At 44.1% G+C, this 23,053-nt stretch overlaps 1 protein-coding gene across 1 annotated transcript; it reads right to left on the bottom strand.

Annotated features, from left to right (window-relative positions):
• Positions 1-11,270: 11,270 nt before the first annotated feature.
• On the bottom strand, positions 11,271-22,972 carry nomo (nodal modulator). The gene is made up of 31 exons (XM_037470920.2): positions 22,696-22,972; positions 22,063-22,152; positions 21,937-21,982; positions 21,738-21,838; positions 21,528-21,634; positions 21,336-21,408; positions 20,342-20,494; positions 20,115-20,252; positions 19,711-19,800; positions 19,509-19,614; positions 19,232-19,382; positions 18,898-19,075; positions 18,407-18,548; positions 18,159-18,290; positions 17,404-17,540; positions 17,231-17,318; positions 17,013-17,076; positions 16,822-16,917; positions 16,494-16,715; positions 15,950-16,032; positions 15,703-15,862; positions 15,357-15,483; positions 15,107-15,220; positions 14,871-14,998; positions 14,620-14,761; positions 14,410-14,493; positions 13,513-13,623; positions 13,326-13,427; positions 13,061-13,180; positions 12,837-12,929; positions 11,271-12,635 (listed from the first exon to the last, which is right to left on the bottom strand). The coding sequence occupies exons 1-31, from the start codon at positions 22,849-22,851 to the stop codon at positions 12,504-12,506; spliced, it is 3,666 nt and encodes a 1,221-aa protein (XP_037326817.1). The 5' UTR covers positions 22,852-22,972; the 3' UTR covers positions 11,271-12,503.
• Between the last annotated feature and the right edge of the window lie 81 nt (positions 22,973-23,053).

Below are 23,053 nucleotides of genomic sequence, written 5' to 3'. Positions count from 1 at the left end.
AGCTGGGCTGGAAAACAAGGACATTTTATTCAAAATAATTCATTGTGTGAAGTTTTGTGGGGCTTTTCAGTTGGTCCTTAACAAACTGATTGGGTGTTTCCCCAACTAGATTCATTCAGTGCATCTCAATATGGACGTATATATACACATATACACGTTCTAATAGATTTTATATAAATACATTTATATTGTAATATATCTATCCTTTGATATATTTTTTATATGATATTTATATTATATATTTATAATAGTTACAATATGGTAGATTCTGATTATTGTTATATTATTATATATTCATTGGTATACTAAATTGTTTGAATAAGATGTCCTTATTATGTTAAACTGTTAGAACAAATAAATATTAAACTGCAAAATAATAATGCGTGTTTGATACCCTTTTTTTAACTGATTGGCTGGCCACCAGCTGCCACTGGATTCCAGTGAACATACCAGTCAAGCACAGTCTACCATCAGTAGTATCGAGCCCACTTCTTTCAATTGGTCTTCTACTTCAAGACCTCCTGAAGAAATATGACGCAAGGCTACTTGGGGGGAAGCAAGGAAAACTCTTTCATTACCCCCGGTGTCCACGGTGTGGGAGAAATCAATAGAGGTGTCCATGCTGGATTCATCTATATTCTACAGTGTGAACCTAATACCCTCACATGGGGAAAGGAAGACGAGTGGGTGGCTTGGGGGGGAAGAGGTGAGGGAGTGTGAGAGGAAGGGAGGTGCACTGAAGGGTAAAAGAAAGTGAGGGAAGGAGAGATTAGAGCGTTATCAATACGAAACGTTTTCAGGTGCACTCACACAGGTTGGAGTAACATGGTCGGGTTGGAGCGACTTTGGGGGAGAAATTGAGGGACTATTCTAGATTTAGATACAGGTGGGATTCAGTGGCTGCACAAAAAACCCTTGTGGGCTGTGCACAAAGCCCGTGGTCATCTCCCGAGGCTTAGAGATGTACAAATGACGAGAAGCATCTTCAAGAAGCGCATGTAAGAGTAACATGACATGCTGGATACATTAACAGACACGCTAACGAGACGCTTGTTCAACTGCTGCGAAAATCCTTTGCACGCACACACGACCACAATCTAACAACCACATCACCCGTCAGTGAGAGCCTCATTAAGCTGACAGGCGCTGGCCTCTCAGGGCAGGCCAGGATGTCAGAGCCCTCTCCTTCCTGTCATGACATGATGGATCCCTCCACCACTGGCTGCCAAGCTGCCACTCAAGTCCACCTTCCTGTGGGCGTCCATCAGGAAACACTTGGTAAGCATTCTCTTGATCTCATTTGTATATATTCACCATCGCTGTTCACGTCAAAATGTGATTGCAAGTCGATGGGACGATCGGGATTGGCTCTATTGGGAAGCTCTTCCCTGCCTCTCACTCTCAACATATGTATGGATGTATGTTGTGCTTAACCAACAGCAAACTCTACATCACACTATATAGCCTGCAATTTGTCCCACTATGAAAACACCTCCAGTTTGTTCATTGATCCGTAATGGTTTGGTTTAGTGTTCGGCCATTTCCCTTGTTGGAAAACATTCCTACCAAGCGGAGCTCAGTAGGATTGAGAACAATATTTGTAAAATTGAAAAAAATTGTGACACTCTCTATACCACTGTCCGGCTGCTGAATGATGGAAAATGAGACTAATTGGAAGTTCAGTTTAAGATTGGCCGCTATAACTGATATTTCAAAAATACTAGTATTTTTTTCTTTTTTTACAGCATTTTATTCAATGTTTGACGTGAAGCTGTCTGTCAGCGTTGTGTTGGAATGGCTTAAATCCACTTAATTCCTTTGAGGAGTAAAGGTTTTCATGTAGAGGGAGAACCCCTCAGCAGCTCATCACTAGTGACAGCAGGGCTTTGATGGATTCCAATACAAGTGTCAGCATCTTGAGGCTGGAGATTGAGCCTGATTGGACAGCTGTCGGAGCAGCACAAATATATTATTCAGTGTAGGATGCAAATTTGTTTGTTGTGGTCACAACAAAAATCTTTTCTTACCATAAAGAGATGTGAATAGAAATAATTATGAGTTTAAGAAATGATTTAAGCTTTCTGAGACGTGTGATGCTCTAACCGTTAGACACCACTTTGTTTGAAATTATACAGTCATTTTTAGTTTTGTATCTGCATGCTTTTACTTCCATTTTTATTGTTTGCATGTTTTTGATTGTCTGTGTGTGGTGGTTAATGTATTATTGCAGATGCGGATTTATTTGTTTATCTACCTTTTATCAAGTGAGTGTCTAATGGTGCACCTCATTAGGGCCGGAATTGACGGAAGGTGTGCCACTCTGCACCTTAAAGAGTCTTGTGCAATACGGGGGAAAGGTGGCAGTTGGAGCAGCACGGCGTTGGAGGTGGAGGTGGACAGGAGGACGACAGGTTGACAAAAAATGTTGACCAGTGTGTTTTTAAGAGCTTTTAGAAATCCTTTTAATACATTGGTAAGCAAATTGTCCTTGTGATGTAATTACCCACGTTTGTCCGTGCTGGCCCAATCTGGTGTCCTTTTTAAATTGTCTTTTTAAATATAGTTGCATTTCTTTTACTGGGCCTATCATTTTAGACATTGTTTTTATATTGAGTTTGACTGTTTTAACTGTAGTTTGTGGAATAAATGATATTTTAAGTTAATTTAGTCACAACTATTGTGGCATATACACCACCTAACTGAGAAAGCCACCCTTTGGTTACAATGCCTAATAAAGAATAGTACTTCATAATATAAAAATTGATTGCCTACAGATTGAATATTTCATTTTACTGCCATTTTTCTTTTTATTGTCCATGCTTGAATGGATGTTTAGTTCTTGTTAAGGGTCTTGCATGTTATCTAATAAAAAATAAGAAACGATCGATCGATGAAAAGCATGCTTCATTAAGCGTGGCTTTGGACTACCGCTTTGATCAATTTCTCTAAATTGACTTGTGACTTCTTTAGTTAAGATGAATGAAGTCGGTCGTTATGTGCGGTCACATAATTTGTGCTAATTGAGTAGAGAACACAACACACTGCAGTTAACAAAATAACCATCAAGGAAGTAGCCGAGTTGTCGTTTAATCAATGAAAACCAGGCATGAAGTTATAATTAATATGAAAAAAAGATGAAAATAAAGTTTCAGCATTACATTTTTTACTCTGGATAAAAATGTTTTACATTGTTTTTCAGAAAATATTGATTTAATTGTCATACCCAGATTTTGTCAATGAAAACGGACCTGGTGGAGACCAAAACTGAGCTCAAGGGGGAGTGACTGCTTGCTAATCTGTTCAAATTAAAAACGTTACCCCCAAAAAATATCAATTTAGGTTTAGCCTTTTTTGTAAATTAAAGTAAGCAATGACTGTCTATGTTTGATTGTATCCTACCTTCAGACACATACATGTATGGGACACAAAGTTGCATGGTTTGTTGAGTCTTTTTTTCGTTTCAAATACTTCTCTTGAAGCGCATCCAGACATCTCGCAAAGAGAAAGAACAGAGACATAGTCCGCTTTGTTGATAACAATCTCAGACAACTAAACCCCCGACGCCAGATCCCTCCGTCCAACATTCCTGTGTGAGCCTCTCTCTCTGCTTGTATCATCAAAGTGCAGCTGGTTGCACGTGGTGCCCCGTTGAGATGTGTGTGTGTCCAGCAGAGCCATCTGACAGCACAAAGCTAGCGTAAAGCACGCAGGGGCCCGTACAGGTCGTACCGATTTGATACCGACTAGTCTCATAATGCGGGTCCCAGTGGTGAGCCAGTGACCTGGGCGCTACAGAGCGGGGTGCAGTTAATAGCTTGGTGGAGACCTGTAATGAGGTTATCAATTAGAGGGAGACTTGCTCTCATTTGTCCCTGTTATGATAGTCTTTTTAAAAAGGCTTCTGGGAAAGAGGATTTCAATGTGAATTTGTAATTGTCAGTACAAGGACCTAGAAGCTGGTGTTCCATTATGGGCAGATGTTTCCAATGTGAGGTTGAGGATGTGCACAATAGCTTTCCGGAAACAACAAGTGATGATGGACCATTACCCTAAGAAGGATAAAGGTACACCCTTGAAAGGCAGCACATGATTAACGTTTTGGACATTTTATCTGCACAAAGGTCTTGTGCTCATGCGTAGTATACACGCGTTTGCATATGAGTAACCTGCCTTTAAAAGGTGTAACTATGTGTGCGTTATAAGAGATCACTCAGTATTCCTCCCTGCAGCTGGCCAGCCGCTGTGAGGGTCCCAAGAGGTGAGCAGACAAAAGAAATATCCCGGGTCAGGGATCCTACTCTCCCTCCGAAGCATCAGAGGTTATGTATTATTCACATTCAAAACAAGGCACGTGCTCCAGTCGGAGAGAACTGGAGATGGCAGCGCTCGGGCTACAGGGCCCTGTGAGAAGGAGAGCAACTGATGGAGGGGGCCGATGAACATTAAGTAGCCAGATCAAAAGTGAGAGGAAGATAAACTTTGTAATGGACCAAACAGTGCGCCGCGGAGAGCGTTGCGTCTGTGTCAGACACTCAGAGCGTTTCATTTGGCTGATTAGCACACCTTCAGTCAGAGGGGAGGAACTAATCAGTGAAATCTCCTGCTCTTGTGTTCAGCTCAGACGCAAATCTGCGTAAACATGATTTCACTGGCGAAAGACCACTGAGCTCATCACTTTGATTGGGATAGTTTTTTCTGGAAAAGATGCACAGAAGCGAAAGTATGACTCACTTTTTACCTCTCCATTCTAATACACAATTCACATTCAAAATAATAATGTTTAATAATGTTTTTATATTAAGAACGGATGACTTAAAAGAGGATTAATACCCAATTCTGCGGTTCCCCTCAGCTATGAAAAGCTGTACGTATTGGTTTGCTTTCCAGCCAGAAATGTTACTGTTTTCTGTTTGTTGTCACTGTGCTCACAGCAGACTTTAAGAAAAAAAGAATAAGAAAAGCTCTGTAACGCACGTTACCTGAACTTTACCGTTTAGCAAAGTTAGCTATTAGCGTCTCAGCATATAGTGGAGCACTCAGCAACCAAAGAGCCCGATGTTTCTGCCTTAATGATGTTGTATCTGCTGAATGTGTGTGCAAATATTTCACTAAATCAACTTAATGCAATAATATCTCAGTGTATTTATGACTTGTTTCGACGGCACCTGCAGTCTTTTTTTAGCCGTATTTTATGGGTAACCAGTTTTTTTTTAATCACTCGACCCAGCCTCCACCACCGGTGCCCATTGGGGACCCCGTCCTATTGATGGGAGAATACTTCATGTGGATCTTGTCCATTGAGTTCAAGCCGCTGAAGGAGCTCTAGCTCAATTTCCACTGGATACGCAGTGCATTATTACTGTGGTCATGGAGCTTTCAGCACAGTGGGGTGTTATTTAAAACGCAGGAGTGGCTTGTAGATACCACCAGTCGCCTCGGCTTTGATTGTCCACGCTGAAATAAACATCTCCAGACTAATGTTCAAAGGATTTTAGGATGATTAAAAAGCGCATCAGATTTCTGCTAATGTTCCATCTATGTGTTTTCCCTCTTGCACCAAAGGCCGCCCCCACACTAGCTTACCCGTTCCCACTGTGTCATCTCTTCATCCTCAGGGCTAACCAACAGTGGAGGTCAGTGAGGATAAGTCTCTCACACGCACATACAGGCGCACGCACGTACACCCATGTACCACTTTTTTTCCTCACTCTGACAGCCTCTCTGCTTCACAGAAACACACACATCAAATTAGATTTGCACACAAAACCCTGTTATGCTATCACTTGGCTGACTATTCAGCCACTTAATTAATCCAATTAATCAAAAGAAGGTATAAGAGCCTAATGAAAACATGTGTGTTGTATCCAGCAGCATCATCAGTATCTCCCCCCGCTGCTCATCAAAGTGTGAAGGGCGAGTCGAGGAAACTTTAATTCAGGATTTCTTCTCCTGTTTTCATTATGTTTAATTATTTTGAAACATGGAATTTTCCAAAACTATAGACTCCAGAGCTTTTAAAAGCTGCCGTCAGACACATGGAACGCTGGCTTTGAGTCCATAAACAACGTCTTGTTTGTTTGTTTAATGTTGGCGCAGCCGGGTCTTGAAACCACCTTGTGAAAATCCTCGTTAGAAGAGTGCGTTCACATTTGCCTCCTCGGTAAAACACAGATAAACAAAAGCGGAGCGCACATTTCACCCGACAGTTGTGGAAATCCATGGGCCAAGATATGCGACGCAATTAAATTTAACGAATAGCTGCTCTAACGAAAAGGTAAAACATCAGAACCACACCTTTCACACAAACAAACTGTATTGTGTTTGAATTAAGTCAGACCCCCCTGGTCTGGAAGGAAAGCTTTAATGACTGCTCGGGCAATAATCAATACTGGTAGCGCCGCTAGCTGCTGTTAAATATTCAACATTCAAGGCTCATCCCACTGATGCACTAAGGAAAGGTCTTCGTGTGTTGAATCCCTCGGTTCAAAGCCCCCTCCAGGGTGTCAGCAGCCTCTTTCGTCCCACACAACACGACTTTAGTCAAGGACTTCTGAAAGTTCGGTCAACTTCTCCCCTGTATGCGCACACGCACATGCCAGACATCCCTCTGTCTCCCTGTGCCCCCTCTGCCTCACTCCTCCTCCTCCTCCCCCCTTTTGTCAGGCTCCAGTTGATCGTACAGATGACAGTATGGACTCCGGCACCAGTGTGTCGGAACCAAGAGCCGAGGAGAGCGATGTCTGAGGGAGAGGAGAGAGGACACAAAGCGAGATGGATGGAGTAAGGGGGAGCGAGGGGGAGTCAGTCCTTCCCCAGAGCCCGGCAGCCTTTATATTACCATAATGTCTGTGCTTGTATCCTAATAGCCAATGGGGTGGCAGCTACAGAGACCTTACTGAACGGCGAGTGGGCCCGAGCGCTCATTTGATCAACGCGGCGTTTGAGCATTGCAGGCGAGACCTCGAGGGCTGGAAAGGGCTGGAAAGGGCTGGAAAGGGCTGGAGGGCAGACGGTTCACCTTGTGCAGGATGGAGGGGGATGGCGGACTGCATACTGAGGACAGCCAGTGGCAGTGGGCCGTGTCACACACGTGTTCGAGGAGAGATTTGTGGACAGGCAGAGGATTAGAAGGCGGTGTTCGTACATGGCTCGCCTTCCGAGGCTCTGAGATGTTTTTTTTTTTTAAGACGTCAGCGCTCATGTGTCTGAGGGGAATAACATGCAGGAAAAGCAAGATAGAGAAACAAAAAGACGGATGTGAATTAATCTAAAATATTTTTACTTAGTCACCAATTAATCCAACACCCAACATGCAGAAACACTCGAAATGAAGGAAAACAATCTGCAAACTCCACTGCATTGGAATACACGGTCTCCCTCTTTTAGCTCTGTTTTTGGTCTCCACTACCCCCTGAGGGAAGTAGCACCTAAGCACCTTTTGGTGCTGTGCAGGTAATGCACAGTGGCTTTTTTTCTAAAACCGCTGCTACTGGAAATGATGCCGATAAGTGTGAAACTCCACCGTGAAAAGGCAACGTATTAGTACCAATCTTTAAGCCAAGCAGAGTAATATAAAACTTGGTGTGCACAGTGGCTTTCCTCGCTCTCAAAGGTCAGCAGCAAAGGTCAAGAACACCATTTGCAAATGATCAACCGTACAAATGTGCATATATAAGTTTACCACTGAAATGTTGCTGTCACAATGGCTGGTGTGACTAAACGCTTGTTGCACAATACTATTGTGATTCTAAGTCACAGTGTGCATGAATGATGCCAGACTTTTAATGCCTTCTTGTGCACTTTTGATCTCTCTGATCACATGTTAAGAGGCGCAGACGGCTCCGCCATTATCACATCCGGCGTACAGTAAGCAGGTATTAGCTTTTACAAAAAGGCGCCATGGCACATTCCTCGCTCTGATAGAAACTGGCCCTCGAGAGTGCGTCTGGGTTGTGTCGTCATAGACACCGGCTTCGGCTCCCACAAAAAAAGCAGCCAGTAGATACTTCTACACATCATCCTCACCCCTGCACGTCTTGTCATCATCGCTCATGAATATTCTATTCTATTCTGTTCCTCTCGCCCGTCTCTAGCCTTCCCATCAAACGTCTTGTAAATGTGCCACAGACTGCGTGCGGCGCCCTTCTCCACCTCCTCCCCTGCACTACAATGACTTGTGTCCTGGCCAATGCATTATGGCTGGTAGGGGTGACTCAGGCCGGGCAGCAAGCCACTCGAGTGTGGGGTGACATGAACAGAGACAGGGATTACGTCCGGTGACACGATGTTGATTCAAGTGCAGCCGACTTCGGAACGGTTTTTTATTTCTTTTGGACAAGACTTCATTTTTATTCAATAAATGATGGAACAGGTTCACTTAGAGCAAGCCAACCTTCATTTAAAAGGTTATGCGTGGTAAAGATTTAGCAGTAACAGTGTAGGTGCAGAAAGTTCTCACAAGAAGACAAATACTTCACATTATCTGGTTTAAAATGCTTCCACTAATCTACGCTTTGATGGGGACTTCTTATAAACCCAGAAGGATCTGGGAAGGTCCCTGAAATATAATCCAGGAGCTACTTGCCGGCTGTGTAAAGCACACAACTAGTGCTTTGAAAGCGATGGTAATGACAATGAGTTAAACATCTTCTGAAAAACAGCGGTTGGCGTGAAATACTAGTTGAATGTCACTCAATTGTATCATAATCATCCCTGTAAGGAGAAATGGCTGCAACACAATAACAGCCTAAACTGTTTTTTAAAGAAGTATAAAATAGCGTTGCAACAGGCTGCCATTCAGTATGAACTCGAGGAATGTCACTGCTGACCCTGATGTGTTGTTGTTGTTGTTTGTTCCTTCATTCCTCGGGTCGCTTCAGACAGACGTCGATCTGAGCGCCTCACACTAATTGGCTGCATCTCTTTGAGACTAAAGGCAAGCGGATAAGCCCAGCTACCGTCTAAAGGCCGTGCATTGAGCGGCCAGCAGAATTCTTTAGCATCCTAATCTTGTGAAACTCAAGAAAGGAAAGTCCTTTTAACAAAAGATGTTACAAACATTAAAAGTCAAATTAAATAATAATTTCATTGTTATTGTTTTTTTTGTTTATGCATTAATGTCACAGGCTCCGTGCAGTGATATTTGATTCCCTTTCCCTATTTCTAAATGTGGCAAAAATCTTTGAAGTAACATATCTTTCAGGTGCCATCCATCTACACACACACATACACACACACACACACACACACACACACACACACACACACACACACACACACTTTTAGCTAGAAAATAAATTAAATTCAAATTGTAATGTGTCCGCTTCTTTTTAACTGTATTTCATATTAGCTATTGTAATCACAACTTATCTTATTATTACTTGATTAGGATTCACTGGCACTCATGCACCATTTTCAGTTCAAACACTCTCATTTGAATGCCAACAAAACAGGTGTCTCTTCTTGTTAAAATGGCAATTACTTAACTATTGAAATACAGCCGAATAGAGCATTGGCAGAAAACACTCAATAGGTGCCAAGTTTCATGTTGAATCACTAACAATTATTGGCTTATAGCAGGGCCAGGCGACCATTTATTCATATATCTACATAGACACCAACATGCCCACTAACATTAATAGTCATATAGAGAACTAGCTCGGTCAACAAAATGCACACACCAGCACAAACCAGATGGCAGACGCATTAAATCCGTGGCTTATTCCTGAAATGAGTATCTTTCGAGGAGAGCAGGGACACACAGATCAGTCCGTGAAGACCTGTTGCTAGATACAGTGTTTCATTCATCACTGTTGGTGGGAATCTGAAGCAGGAGTAGGCCTTTGGTTGACCATGACTGCCAATCTATTGGGCAATTTATCTTCCTCTTGCTCCTGATGACGTTGTTTTGTGACAACCTTCAGCAGAATTAGATGTAAATTTATTGGGAGCGATATAAGGACCGTTCACCTGTACCGGTTCAAAGAGTCACCGTGTTATCTGGTGGTAACTTCTGCTGGGTGATTGGTCGGCGTGGGCAAATAAACAGAGGTGGGCTTTTATTTAAAAACTGACAAGTTAAAGGCTTTCTACTTGTGCTAACGTTACGTTGCAAACAGCTCGCTCAGAATAACATACCAAGACGAAGTGAGCACGTGCAGTCCATTTCTGACTATTAAAATAATTACACAATCTTTTTTTTTTTTAAATAAGGCAGAATTGGCTTTTTCAGAGGTTTATCAGTATACTTCAGATACGGTTCTACTCTTCTAGTGGGAAGCTCACATTTTAGGAAAATCTTTCAAGTAACCTCCACAATTGGCAGGTGTGTCAAGTTTTTAAATGTTGAAAACATGGGTAATAACTACAACAGATCTGTCCTCAGTAAGGCAGCGTGAACATTGCCTCGCCCTTAGAAACAACTGCAGTCATCATTTGTATGTCAGAATATCTTTTGTGTACATAGCAGTTGCATCATTAATCCAGGTTCAGTTCAACAGCTCGGGAACAGGTATCCTAGTGACAGTTAAATTTTTACTTCAACACTATTTAGAACAAATAGTGTCCACAGACCCAAAGCAGCCCATGACACCACCCAGCCACATTCCACGTGTGGCTAAAATTGCAGCATCCTCACACCAGATCTGTCACTGTGGTTATAGTATTGAAGACTAATGTGTTCTGCCTTTTATGAGCCAACAGTGGAAGCTAGATTATATATCCTCCCCGCCCCCCTTTGACACTTCCAAACCTCAGAGGTTGAATATCAGTAAAGCAATAAAAAAAATCTGAGAGGATCTTAACCTCCATTAGTTTGTCCTGGCTGCACCCTAAATGTACTCTAAAGAATTGTATATCATGAGGTGCTACAGAAAAGACATGTTTTGTTGAGTTAGTTTTTTTTTTTTAAAAGACTTTTTCAAAGACATCTGAACCTGCACTGCCCCCTAGAGGCAACAACACAAGGGTCCTCCAGTAAAACTTTATTCATTATCCCAACAAAAACAATTAACAGATTCTGACCAAATGACAATTACACACCCCCCCACCCCCCAAACAAAGTAATGAACTCCCCCTAAATGTTGATTTATTGGATTATCTTTTAACTCAGTAAGTAGTCTGCAGCCTTTTCATCTTTCAGTTAGTCAGGGACAACTGAGAGAAGATCAATTCAATACAGGAAAATAATTGGGGTCCATAGTTTACACAGTGCATTACACAGATCAGTGGTAAGACACGGCGCTTATGAAATTACAATTTGGTCTTATCTATTTAAGTTTAACTGAAGGTCATGACAGACCCTTTGTAGATACTCAAATTCATTTTTTCAGCAGATGTCATTCTTCTTGAATCCAACTTCTCAAACTTTATCTTTCAAAAATGAATACTTCTGAAGGATATTCCCCAGCATACAAACTAGGTTATCATTCACATTTGATTAGACGTATTAATAAATTAAACAACTATCGGTTATCTCCTTTAACTCCAACTGCCACACACAGCAAAAAAACAAAATGTCTCCTCAAACAGTATCCAGCATCCACCACATTCCTGAGCTGAAGCTGATCACACTCCACAGCTTATAAAATATACCATAAAATACCATCAGAAGAGGAGTGCATAACAGTAACTCATGGGTCTTTGCATTTAACTAATGTGACATGATTGACAATGATATAAAGCAGTTATTTGCTCGCGGCTTTGGCAGTCGTTCAATCGCAGTTATTAGTTACACAATCCCACATTTGCGATGGCATTTAGGAGTTACTTCAGTTTCACCATCAAAGCTACTGGGTCAAATAAAGGTCAAAAATATTTGAAGCTTGTCAAATGAAGTTTTAAAGTAAATAATATTTCCAAACATTTACAAATTTCTCATGCAACTGGTAATACAAAACAGATATTTCTGATCATTTAACAAGCTTAAAGTCATATTGATATTTGATTTCCCAGTAATCAATTTAATGAAACTATATATTTTTTAAACATCCAATGTTGGAGGTTTTTAGATGTTTCACACATTTCTGATGATTGCTTTTTGTGTATTTTAATTGAGTCCAAATGCTGGTGATCAGCCATTATGCCTCACAGTCCAAATTCATGTCAGAACTGATATCAAAAGCATACAAGTGCCTTTAAAACACAAGCAAAAGATATTAGTTGACCTAGATAAATTACAAAGGTATAAAAATGGCTCATATTTTATCACAAATATTAATAACGTTCTGAAACAATGACCATTCTGGAGTTCTAAAAAAAACAAATATATAAAAAAAAAAAAAAAAAACCTGTAAAATGTCAGCTGAGGTGGTGATGCGCACCGAGTGGATCGTGTTGGGCCAAATAACATCTCAGTGCACTAAATAGTTCTGTAGCACCCGCCACAAACCACTCCAGACTTTGAGAGGTTTAGTGGACCGGCATCTCCTCGAGGAGCTACTGCCCACGCGGTGCCGCGTCTACCATTTAGTGTACCGGGTCTGAGGGGAGCCGTGAATGCGTCCTCATGTGCGCCGGGCCTTCGGTCTCTTGGCCTGACGCTTGGCTTCATCCAGAGCGGCGCTGTCCCCGCTGGCCTGGGCCATGCTCCTCACTCCCTGGATGCGGTTCACCAGCTGTAACAGGAGGGGAATCACCTGCAAAACAAGTCCCCAAGAGGCATTAGACAGCAGATGCCTAGTTCCGTACTAAACATCAAGGAAACTCTCTGGAAGCAATTGTGGTTTAAGTGAAACGGCTACAAGAAACAGAACGCCCTTGATGGCATTTCACAACACATTCGGAGATTCAACGGTCGAGAAAGACATTGTCCGTGGCAGGCAGAGGTGATCGTGTACCTTCTCGTGGTTGTACGCCGCTAACAGGAGCAGCAGAGTGAGGGGCAGAGCGAGGTAGGAGCCCTGGGCCACATCCTGGTCAGGCACTTTACGCTGTGGGAAAGCATTCATTCATTATTTACCATAATGAATTGTTAAAAATAAATAAATCCTGCTTTCAAATAAGCTAAAAAAGGTCATTGTTGTGTGGGTTAAAGCGTGGTCTAGAAAGAAGCTCGTCTTACAGTGGGGTTGAAGGTGAGTGTGATGTGCTTGTGGTAGCCATTGGAGGTGAAGGTGACCTGAGGCAGAGTGAAGTCATACTGGGAGCGGGACAGTGTGGAGTACAGCATCAGCAGGTAGCTCTACACAAGAAAGAACACAGACTTTAGATGCATTGGACATACAATAGTGTCAACATTGAGAAGACTTATAGACCCACAATAACAGACTAGAAAAGGGGACTTGTGTCACAGTATTGTTTTTTCTCTCCATAAAGAGCAGAAATACCTCTCCATCTCTGTCCAGAGGAGGGAAGTTGAAGAAGAGGGACTGTGCCAGAGAGACACTGTTGATTGGGTTGTCTAGATTGTCACTTTTGTAAAGCTTCACCTGCAAAAAGAAAGAGAAAAAATATTAAAACGTAACACATTGAATTGCAGGGTTCACGTCGATAGTCGAGGCCAAGCAGTCCTACCGATAGTGTTGCGAGATGTTCTGGGGATGTGTGGACATTTCCACTGAGGTCAAACTGATTGATTTGCCGGAAGGCGATGATGTTGACCCCTTCAATGTCACTACTTCCGACCTGAGGGGGAACACAGAGCTTAAAGTACAGATACATCCTTGGGCTCACTCCGAATGGGAACTGTGGATAACGCTTTGTACGAGTCACTCCATGTTGTAATAACTGAGAATTAAAGAGATTTCCACCCTTGCCCAAGAGATTAGGAAGCTTGCACTTTTTCACACAAGCTAAAATGAGCAACCGAGGGGTTTAAAAGTGCAATGGGATTACCGCTGTTTTTGTTCTGCGTATAGAAAGGACTCATGTGATGAGGCTGCCGATAAGCTACAATCACAGGGTTCCCACCGTCAGTTTAACAATTCAATTACCAAAGTTTTTCTCATTCCCTCCTATCTAGCTTTACACCGGGTGTGAAAAGAAAAATGCTATGATTTTTTTAAAATGCTGCATTACCGTCTGGACTGGCAATTGGGAGTGTTATTCAAGTCAAAAACCCTTTAACTATGTCCACGTAGTAGCTGCTCCAGAGTTATTGATCATTTCACATTATTCATCAACAAATGGAGATGACCAGATGAACATTTCAGCAGTGAGAAGTCCTTAGGGTGCTCACAAAGACATTGATGTGTACACATCTTTCCAGGCAATTAGGCAAATTCCAATCTGCTGATGAAGACCTCTGATATAAAAAGCCCCAGACAGCCTCTAGATGGACCTTGGGGTTGTTCCCCCAAAAATAGTGTTCCTACCGTTTGCCTCAAGATAAAATACTTGCTGCACTCACCTCAAAGCAATTGCATTACAAACCTGCTGCGTGAAACAAGGAAAGCCTTTGAGGCTCCTTACCTCTATAAGCCGGTGCTGTGGTAAGGCCCTCTCTATGTGGTCGTTGCCTTCTGCTCGAAGCTGAATTACATATTTGCAACTTGGCTGCAAGGGAACAATGCTTGCATTAGGTCATACGATATGTACTTATAAACAGTGGAATTCAATGTGCTTGTACAGGTGTCTGATGCCGACTAAAGTGCTGCTTACAATTTGCCCTTGAATACTCACCAAAAGGCCTCTGAGTCTGAAGCGACCCTCCTCATCGGTGACGGTGTCCTCGCTGTAGAGGCTACACTCCCCCTGCCCCACCGCCTCCACGGCCACGTCCCTCTCTGCGTCCCCACTCAGAGACTGCACAGCGCCGTAGCAGCTGAGGAGCAGAGTGCGACAACGTGACAGCAATCAGACACACACTCTGGGGACATTTTTGGACTAAAAAAAAAGTAAGAAAAAATAAGCACCAAAAAGCATTTGTATACCTGTAAGCTGTCTTAATACCAGCAATGTCAATACTGAGGTTTTGACCTTCCTCCACGGTGATCATCTGAGACACTGGCTCAAAGCGAAACTCCTTCATCATGGGTTTAAAGTAATACTGGCCGGGACTCTGAGGAGAGAAGAAAGCAGTGATTTCATCAAATAGGAATTGGCCAGAGCGTCGTTACACAACAAAAAGAAAATAGTGGTGAAAGCAAACAAATTGCTGTGTCTGTACCAGGTTATTAAAAGTTAGCAGGCCGGTGTCCTGAGTCAACAGATTGGATCGAAACTGTCCTCCACTCAGAGACAGGAGGACACCCGATAGGGGAAGACCATCCTCCGATTTAATCTAAAGCCCAGAGGGACAGAGAGTACAGGTCATGGATCTCATGTCAATCGGAGCACGAGTTTCAGCAAAATGAGTGCAGGTTTAAAAAAAAAAGCTGGGATGAAAAATGTATGAGTCAGTATTGATGACATTGTACCTTGAAGGTGACACCAGCGAGAGCGAACGCCTTGAAATCGCCCTGCGTTCCCTCCACAGGACTGAGGACGAAGCCCTCCTTGCTGGCGCTGATGTTGTACTGCCGGTCGCTGTGCAGCGGACCCACACTGAGGGAAGGAGAGGGGCCTTGTGATTACAATACTCTCCCACATACTAAACTAAATTACATTCATTCAGAGATGAGACTACAGAACTAGATTTAACTTAACCCATCAACCCTCATGCAGTTAAAAACATAATAATTGTCCCTTTTCACATTCTCAGCCGTGGTGCTCATATGGTGCAGCCTTTGAAGGCGTGCAGAATTGTGATCGAGGTTCTCATACCTGTATCCTCCCATCTCATTAGTGGCCACGGTGATGAGCGGCGCAGCAGCGCCTCTCTCAGTGATGGAGATCTCAACACCCTGTAGCTCCGGCGACACCTTTCCCTCCAGGAAGAGACCAGCGCGACCTGCGATGTCCACGGGCCGACCTGGACACGACTCTGTCCAGAGAGTGCAATTACTTTTCAGGTCATACAGGGAAGATATAATTGATCTACTACTGTGTGTGAGTGTGTGTATGAACATACCTCCGGTAATAGTGGCCTCTACCTCAGGCGGGTAGAAGAGTAGTTCCTTGGATGAGGGCGTCACGGTGATCTTCTCTCCAGCCCTGTTCAGTCATACAGTCCATAGTAAGTCACTGCTGCATCATCACATGGGTTCCGGTCTAAGCAAGACTCCCAGACATGATAGTATTATAATAATAATAAGGTTGCAAAGTGATAGGATGTCTGTCTCCTTCCTGACTGCAAGTGGCAGTAGACAAAGAGGATGTGACACAGAGCTCCCACATAAGAGCTGTTGAACCTCTCGTCTGGATATCCTGTGCTTGATTGCTAGTTTATTGAGCCGGCAGCAGGCTTGGAGCTTACGCTACAAAATGTGTCTCAGCAGTAGAGCAGGGTCCGACCGCACACTGTGGTCCGCCACAGTTCCTGCTTGAATTACATGGCTAAGCGGCTATTCACGTGCGCAGGCTGGCAGCTGGATGGATTAGCCTCTTGTTTGCTGGTGTGTTAACGTCTGCCTTTGAACTTTGAACAGAAAAGATGTCAGTTCGTGTAAGCTGACCTGGCCCAGTAGGAGAACTCATAGTGGAAGGGGCCGGCCAGTTCATCGGCCTTCTCTTGGATGGGAGGACTGTCGTCTCTGGCGCCGGCGTCTTCTTCAGCAGCGCGCCGCTCCCGTTCCTGACGCCGCAGTTGAATCTCTTGCAACTGCTGCTCCTGCCTCGTCTCCTCCAGGCTCCGTAGGGGACCAAGCACCAGCGCCGGCTCACTCTCAATAGACGATCTGCGCAAAAGGGGAGGAAGAAAATAAACAAAAAACACAATGGCGACGGAACATTTGCATGGGGATGACGAACAGGGTTTCTAGCGTAACCACGGCGAGTCATTACTTGATGGTGACTGTGACGTCTAGCATCTGGTCGGTGGTGATGAGCCCAGTCATGTGATGCCGCACCGCGGTCAGCACCAGGATGCTGGGGGCCGAGCTGTTGAACACAGATTTACAATAGACGGTTCAACTGAATGTGGGAAAGGCTGATTTGCAGCGGAAATGGTTTGTAAACGGCATGGCCATACTTACGTATCGTAGGTGTAGAAATCCTGCTCAAACTGGTGACAGGAGCGAGGGGTGACTTTGTAAACACCTGGAGGGGAAGGTTTTAGTTTATTCATTACTCTGCTCAAAAGGCCTTTCAGCTCAAAACGCCACAATGTAACAAGGTAGGGAACACTGATACTTCTTCAGGGGCTAATCCATGCTACGTTTAGCTGCTAAGAGGCCGGGACAATGAACCTCACCAGGCTTGGAGAGGCAGAAGCGGTTGACTCCCTTAGAGAGGTTGTACACGCCGACGTTCTCGGGTTGGCTGCCGTCTTGGAAAAACTCCTGTGCAGTTGGAACCCAGTCAGTTCAGAATCAGAATAACAATTTCAACAACTGACACGACCCACGCCAGGTACCGCTCACTCACCAAAGTAATGGCATGGGAGAGGGAGCAGCGCAGGATGTAGCCGATCTGTCTGAACTCCACCCCCAAAACATCAGAGTCCAGAACCTCCACTTCCATAGACTTGTGCTTCCAGCACCACTCCTCATGAGGAATACTCACTGACGGGGAAAAGCATGAGAGGAAACAACAAATAGTCATCAACAAGGACCAACAGTTAGTCAGATTGTTGAAAAGGATTTAATCCATCACACCAGCCAAGGAGGAAAACTCTCTGAAACCATGATGGCTTCAGGTTATCATTGTAAAAAGATGTTATCTCAAAGTAAAATAATAAGTAACTCACTAATTGGGCCAGGCAACATCACAAGCCGTGTTAATAAACCCTAAAAGGTACACTGCGCGCAGATAGATAGCAGGCTTGGAACAATGAGGTGGAATGGATGCGGCACCAGAAGATTCACTCATCGGGCTGCTGCTAAACATCAATTATGATTTGGAGCTGGTAATTACCAATTGATTTCACCACAATCCTTAGGGAGTAATACAAATGGGATGGAGGAGGAAATGGTTCATGAGCTATCCTCAGTTGGAGTTCTCTCCGTCAAAATATGCATGCCGACTTTGGATTTGTGCACCCCTTAAATGAAAATTTACAAAACTAAGACTATTTAAAACCGCTGTTTTTAATTTCTAAAAATAATTCCCAAAGTAGTTGCAAAATATTGAAACACCACGATTATTAGAGGTGGTAAGTGTTATGGAGAGTGAGTCCTGACCTTTGTATTTCCCCGGTAAGACATCGTCAAAGGAGAAGCTGAGGATGTCACTGCTGCCAGACAGAGCCACCGTCCTCCTCTCTCCCTGCCGACTCACCGGCTGCAGGGTCACCGACAGGTCATCACAGGACGCTGGAGGTCAATCAGAGGACACGGGCTCAGGAAAAAAAGCCTCACAGTTCCATGGGGTTGACGCCTCATGCAGGACAAGAACTGTATTGCAGAAGTGTAGACGAGCCGGTCCTCACCTAAGCAGTAGACTTTCCCAGAGACAGAAGCCATGAATTGGGTGAAGAGCAGGTCGGTGAGGGGCTGGTCCACAACGGAGACCTCCAGGGCTTGAGGCTGCAGAGCAAGGCCGGCCTTCACCTCCAGCTCGGGGAGCGACACCTGAACAGTCAAATATGATGCAAGTTTCCTTATAGTGATCTACTTTGCAGGCACTGAAAATCACTTACATCACATTGTAGATAGTTTCGGTACATGTATGAAAGATTTGGACTGCTGGGCTTTCATTAGTTTTGGATTATGGTCATCATTTTTATGTATATTGTAATTACACAAATACTGGCAATCAGAAAATCAGTTGAAAGTATGCCTCTTGTCTTGCTGTGTGCGCTGATGAACTGTCTTTTTTTTTTAAAATATCCTTGTCAAAGTGCATTTGGATTTCGTACGGACGAGCTGGAAACATTGTGCCGCAGGGGGATGATAATAAAGTAGGTGCTGGCAGCCTTACATGGACACTGTACTCTCCGGGTTTGGCCTGAAAGCAGAAGGCCCCCTGAGGATCAGAGTCGACGGTCCTGCTGGAGGCCTTTTCCTGTCCTCGCTGCGTCAGAGTGATCTTGAAGCGGCCCTGCTGCTTCATGCCTTCGGGCAGCCGGCTGATGGAGATCTGCCCACACACGCTGAACCTGTTTGGGGGCCGGCAGAAGAGTTTTACATCAAGCCAATTAGCCGCGTCGAGACCACTGAGGCGGATGTTTTACTATTCATTTTGAAACACGTCCAGTGTAAGAATTTCATTTCTTTGTAAAAAAAAAAAAAAAAGGCATTCAAGCCTGACGCACCCAGCTGTGATGATGTCGGGGAGTTGTGGTGTGCTGGGGGCGATCTTCACTGTGACCGACTCAAAGAGCATGAGCTCCTTGCTGACCCGGATGGTGTACGTACCGGCCGTCATGTTCTCCAACCGGAAAGAGCCGTCCTCCTTGCTGAGGACTGTGAGGACACAAGGGTGCACTGTTAATGTGTGTATACGTACCGTAGGAACAAAGGAATGCGGAACTATTACTTACTTACTATTATTTACACAAAGTATTGACATATTTGGGGAGTCTTCTTTACCTTTGATCTGGTTGTTGAGGGACACTGTGGCGTCAGCGACTCCTTCCCCACCGACACTGTTGAGAACTCGGCCCGTCACAGAGAAGCCCATGACGCGGAAGATGGGCTGCGTGAAAAGACGAAACGAGGTAGAATACTTTAAAAGCTTTCTAGTTCAAAGAAAAAGCTCAAATGAATAGTTAGAAATAATTGGATTCTTTACCTCCAGTTTCAAACTGTTGTGTTCCACCTTGAAATTCATCCTTGAAGGAGCGACATCGAATGTTATTCTCTCCCCTCGGTAGAAGGGAACCTGAAGGGAAGGAGTTCACAAAAGCAGAATTAGTGAAAGAAAACACGAGAAAAACGAGTTACATTGTAATGTAATCCAATTAAGCTCGTCCCTTATCCAGCAATAGACACCCTCAATGTTCGCTATTTCACTAAATTGTGAAGATGTGCTGCTTCACCGGCAATGCCCCCAAGATGAGAGCTTCACTCTTAAGCAGAACCATTTTATTTACAGTATCTGCCACAGTAGCGGCGTGCTGAGGTTTTTAGACTGATAGCCTCGGGTTGGATTAGAACAGGGGCAAGTCCGTCTTCTGCCTCACGAGGGAAGCTTACCACGGTGTATTCGCCGCTGGCCAGTGAGGGGAAGGTGAAGGTCCCATCTTCCCTGGAGAGAGCGCTGCACAGGTAGACCAGGGAGCCGTCCCCAGGATCTGCCCCTACCACTGGAGAAGTGTTACAGACCCCGACGTCCTGAACACAAATAAATTGTGGTTAGAATTCCTTGATACTCCTGGAAAGGACTGCAGCCTCTAAAATGAGAGTATACTATTTAGGTTCACCTCTTTCTTGACTGTGGCCGAGTACAGTAGGAAGGTGACCTCCTTCATGGGCTCGCCATCACTGCGCACCTCCCCCGAGACGTCGTAGCCCCCGACCACCAGATGGTCGGCGGCCGGGGCGTTGGAATTGGAAACCAGCACTGAGGTGGTGCTCTATGGGAAGAAGGGACGGGGAGGATGGGAGTAACGTCCTCATCAGGAGCAGTGAGATTACTGCTTGATATCATTAGTTATAAACCCGCTGAGCTGATTGAATTAACAACGCTGCTGACATTGTGCATTCTACGGGACCGAGGACACTCCTCGGGTGAAGATCTGCATTACTGTGGCGGTAGAAAGAAACAATATGGTGATCAAACACAGGTTTATTCTGGATGAAAATGGATCCACGGTTCTAAGCAGTGTGTTGTTGTAGTGCAAGTCTTATTTCCATTGTTTAAATCACCGGGTATTCTGGGCTAAATAATGGATATCTAGTCTGCAACTGTATATTTCCTTGTTCAGGGTTTGTGATTTAGTGGATACAAAACGTGTGTTCTCCGATGGCTCTTCTAGATAAAAACCGTTAAGAGATTGTGGGGAACATTTTGTAGAAATCTCAAATAATAAAGAAAATGTGACCATGACAGCGTCTTGCAAAGTCATTTAAATCAAGGAGTCAAGTCAAGTGTTTATGAAAGAGCAAAGATTCTTATAAAGGACTCCATGACCCCTAGAAAGTTTAGTCTTTAGTCTCAATGATCCTTAATTATCATTTGCAAAACAGCAAATGCATATTTGGGTCCCTAAAGCTTCTTAAGTCGCATCCTGAGTTTACCAGCGTATCACGCCACAGCTCCGCCACAGAGTTTGACCCTGTAGCTTTAAAAAAACAGCAAACTGAAAGAACACAACCTAAAATGAAACACATCTTTAAAAAGCATGATACGTTCATGTGTCTATGTAGTCCGTACTGTTGATAATGCTTAAATAAAACTAAAGTGAAGGGACCAACCTGCTCCAGGGTCCAGGAGGGATGGGCAGCTGTGATGTCATAACTTCCAGGTAGTACCTTTGAAAAGGTATACCTGTTTTAGGAAGATGAAAAAAAGAAAGCCAATGAAATGGCGAACAATTTACGATTTACATTTGTTTAATAACAGGTTCGGAGCTTTAAACAAAAAGAAAGGTGGGAGGAGCCACTTGCTTTCCTCCGGGCTGCGTGACCACCGTCTGAAGTCTCTCCTCTGTCCCCACTCGGGTGAGTTTGACTTCTACACCAGCTGGACCCAGGAGATGGCCTTTACTCAGAACCTGAAGAGAGATTTATGACTTATTATTTTGCCAATAAGCCTTTAGGGTGTTCAAAACAAAAACTTTTATATGATTGAGGGATGAAATCCTTCAGAATTCTCACCGCTCCGGAGACTGAAAAGCCATTAAAAACAAAGTTGATGTCCTCTTCTTTCGTACAGATGTCAGTCACTCCATCCACGTGGAGCTCAACGCTAGTGGGCTCTGGGAAGAATGAAAAAACACACACACAGCATTTTAGCATTTCTTGAACAGCCGTTTAAAAAAAGATTTGATGAATCTTAAGGATGCAGCAGTCTTACCAAAGCTCCATCCCAGAGGGGGCTCAATCTTCAAAACAAAGTCTCCCTGTGTAAAACAGAACACTTTATAGATTACAATCGCCATCAGTGATTTTAGTTATATAAAAAAAGTCAATTAAAGGTTACCTTGTCATAGAGAGGGATCATGAAGTAGCCATTGATCGGAGCACAATCAGTCTGATATTTCAAGGAGCCTTGTTTGGTGTAAAGTTTGATCTTATCATGGAAGACAGAAACGGATCATTGCATTATTTTAAACTACTGTACATTAACTGAACGGGTAATTGCTTGAGTATTGAGCCTCAGCTGTCATTCACAAACGCAGCGGTCGGTCCGGGATTTAGTTAATGTCACTAATCAAGCTAATGGCTAATCCGATGCAGCCTGTGAATGAGCCGGGATTACGACAGAAGACGAGCACTTCACGTGTTCCTTTACATACAACAACAGCGTTTAACACGGATAACTTATAACCACGGTGAAGTAATGCACATCCCGGGTACTGGGTGGACCGTGACCGCTTATAGAAACATCCGCAGTAATAGCAGACTAACGTTAGCAGGTGGCTACATTCTACATTCTCCCGATTTGTGTTTTCTGGGTAGAAAAAGGCAAGTTACAGACACAGTAGACTCGTGCTGTGGTGAATTAATTCAAACTGTAATTCAAACAAATCTCCAGTGTCCGTCCAACCTTCATCTTACTGCGTTGCAGCGGCTAACTGCTAGCTAGCTGCTAGCAAGCTAGTTGCACTCTCACCTCGATCAGTGAGTAGTTGATCTCAACGTCGGACTTCACGAAGCCCCCGCACGCCACCACAATGTCATCCGAGGACACGGTCAAGAACTGGGAATAGGTGATGCAGAAAAACACCCAAAGGGCTCCCACGTCCGCCCGGATCGTAATTCTCAACATTTCTCTTTTTTCCTTCTTCTTTCAGCTGACTGATCTCTCGACGAGCCGAGCAACAGCACGCTGCCTCCGGTTCCGTAGCAGCTGAGCTGCTGTCACTGACGCACGAAACGTCCGGAGCGGCGACCCCTAGCGGCCCGGAGGCAGAGCGCAGAGCGGCGAGCAGCCCGCACGACCGGCGTGTGGTCAAAGAGACGAAAGAAAA

This window comes from Pungitius pungitius, chromosome 9, assembly GCF_949316345.1.
Source record: "Pungitius pungitius chromosome 9, fPunPun2.1, whole genome shotgun sequence".
NCBI classification, from domain to species: domain Eukaryota; kingdom Metazoa; phylum Chordata; class Actinopteri; order Perciformes; family Gasterosteidae; genus Pungitius; species Pungitius pungitius.
This window is presented reverse-complemented; position numbering and strand designations above follow the sequence as displayed.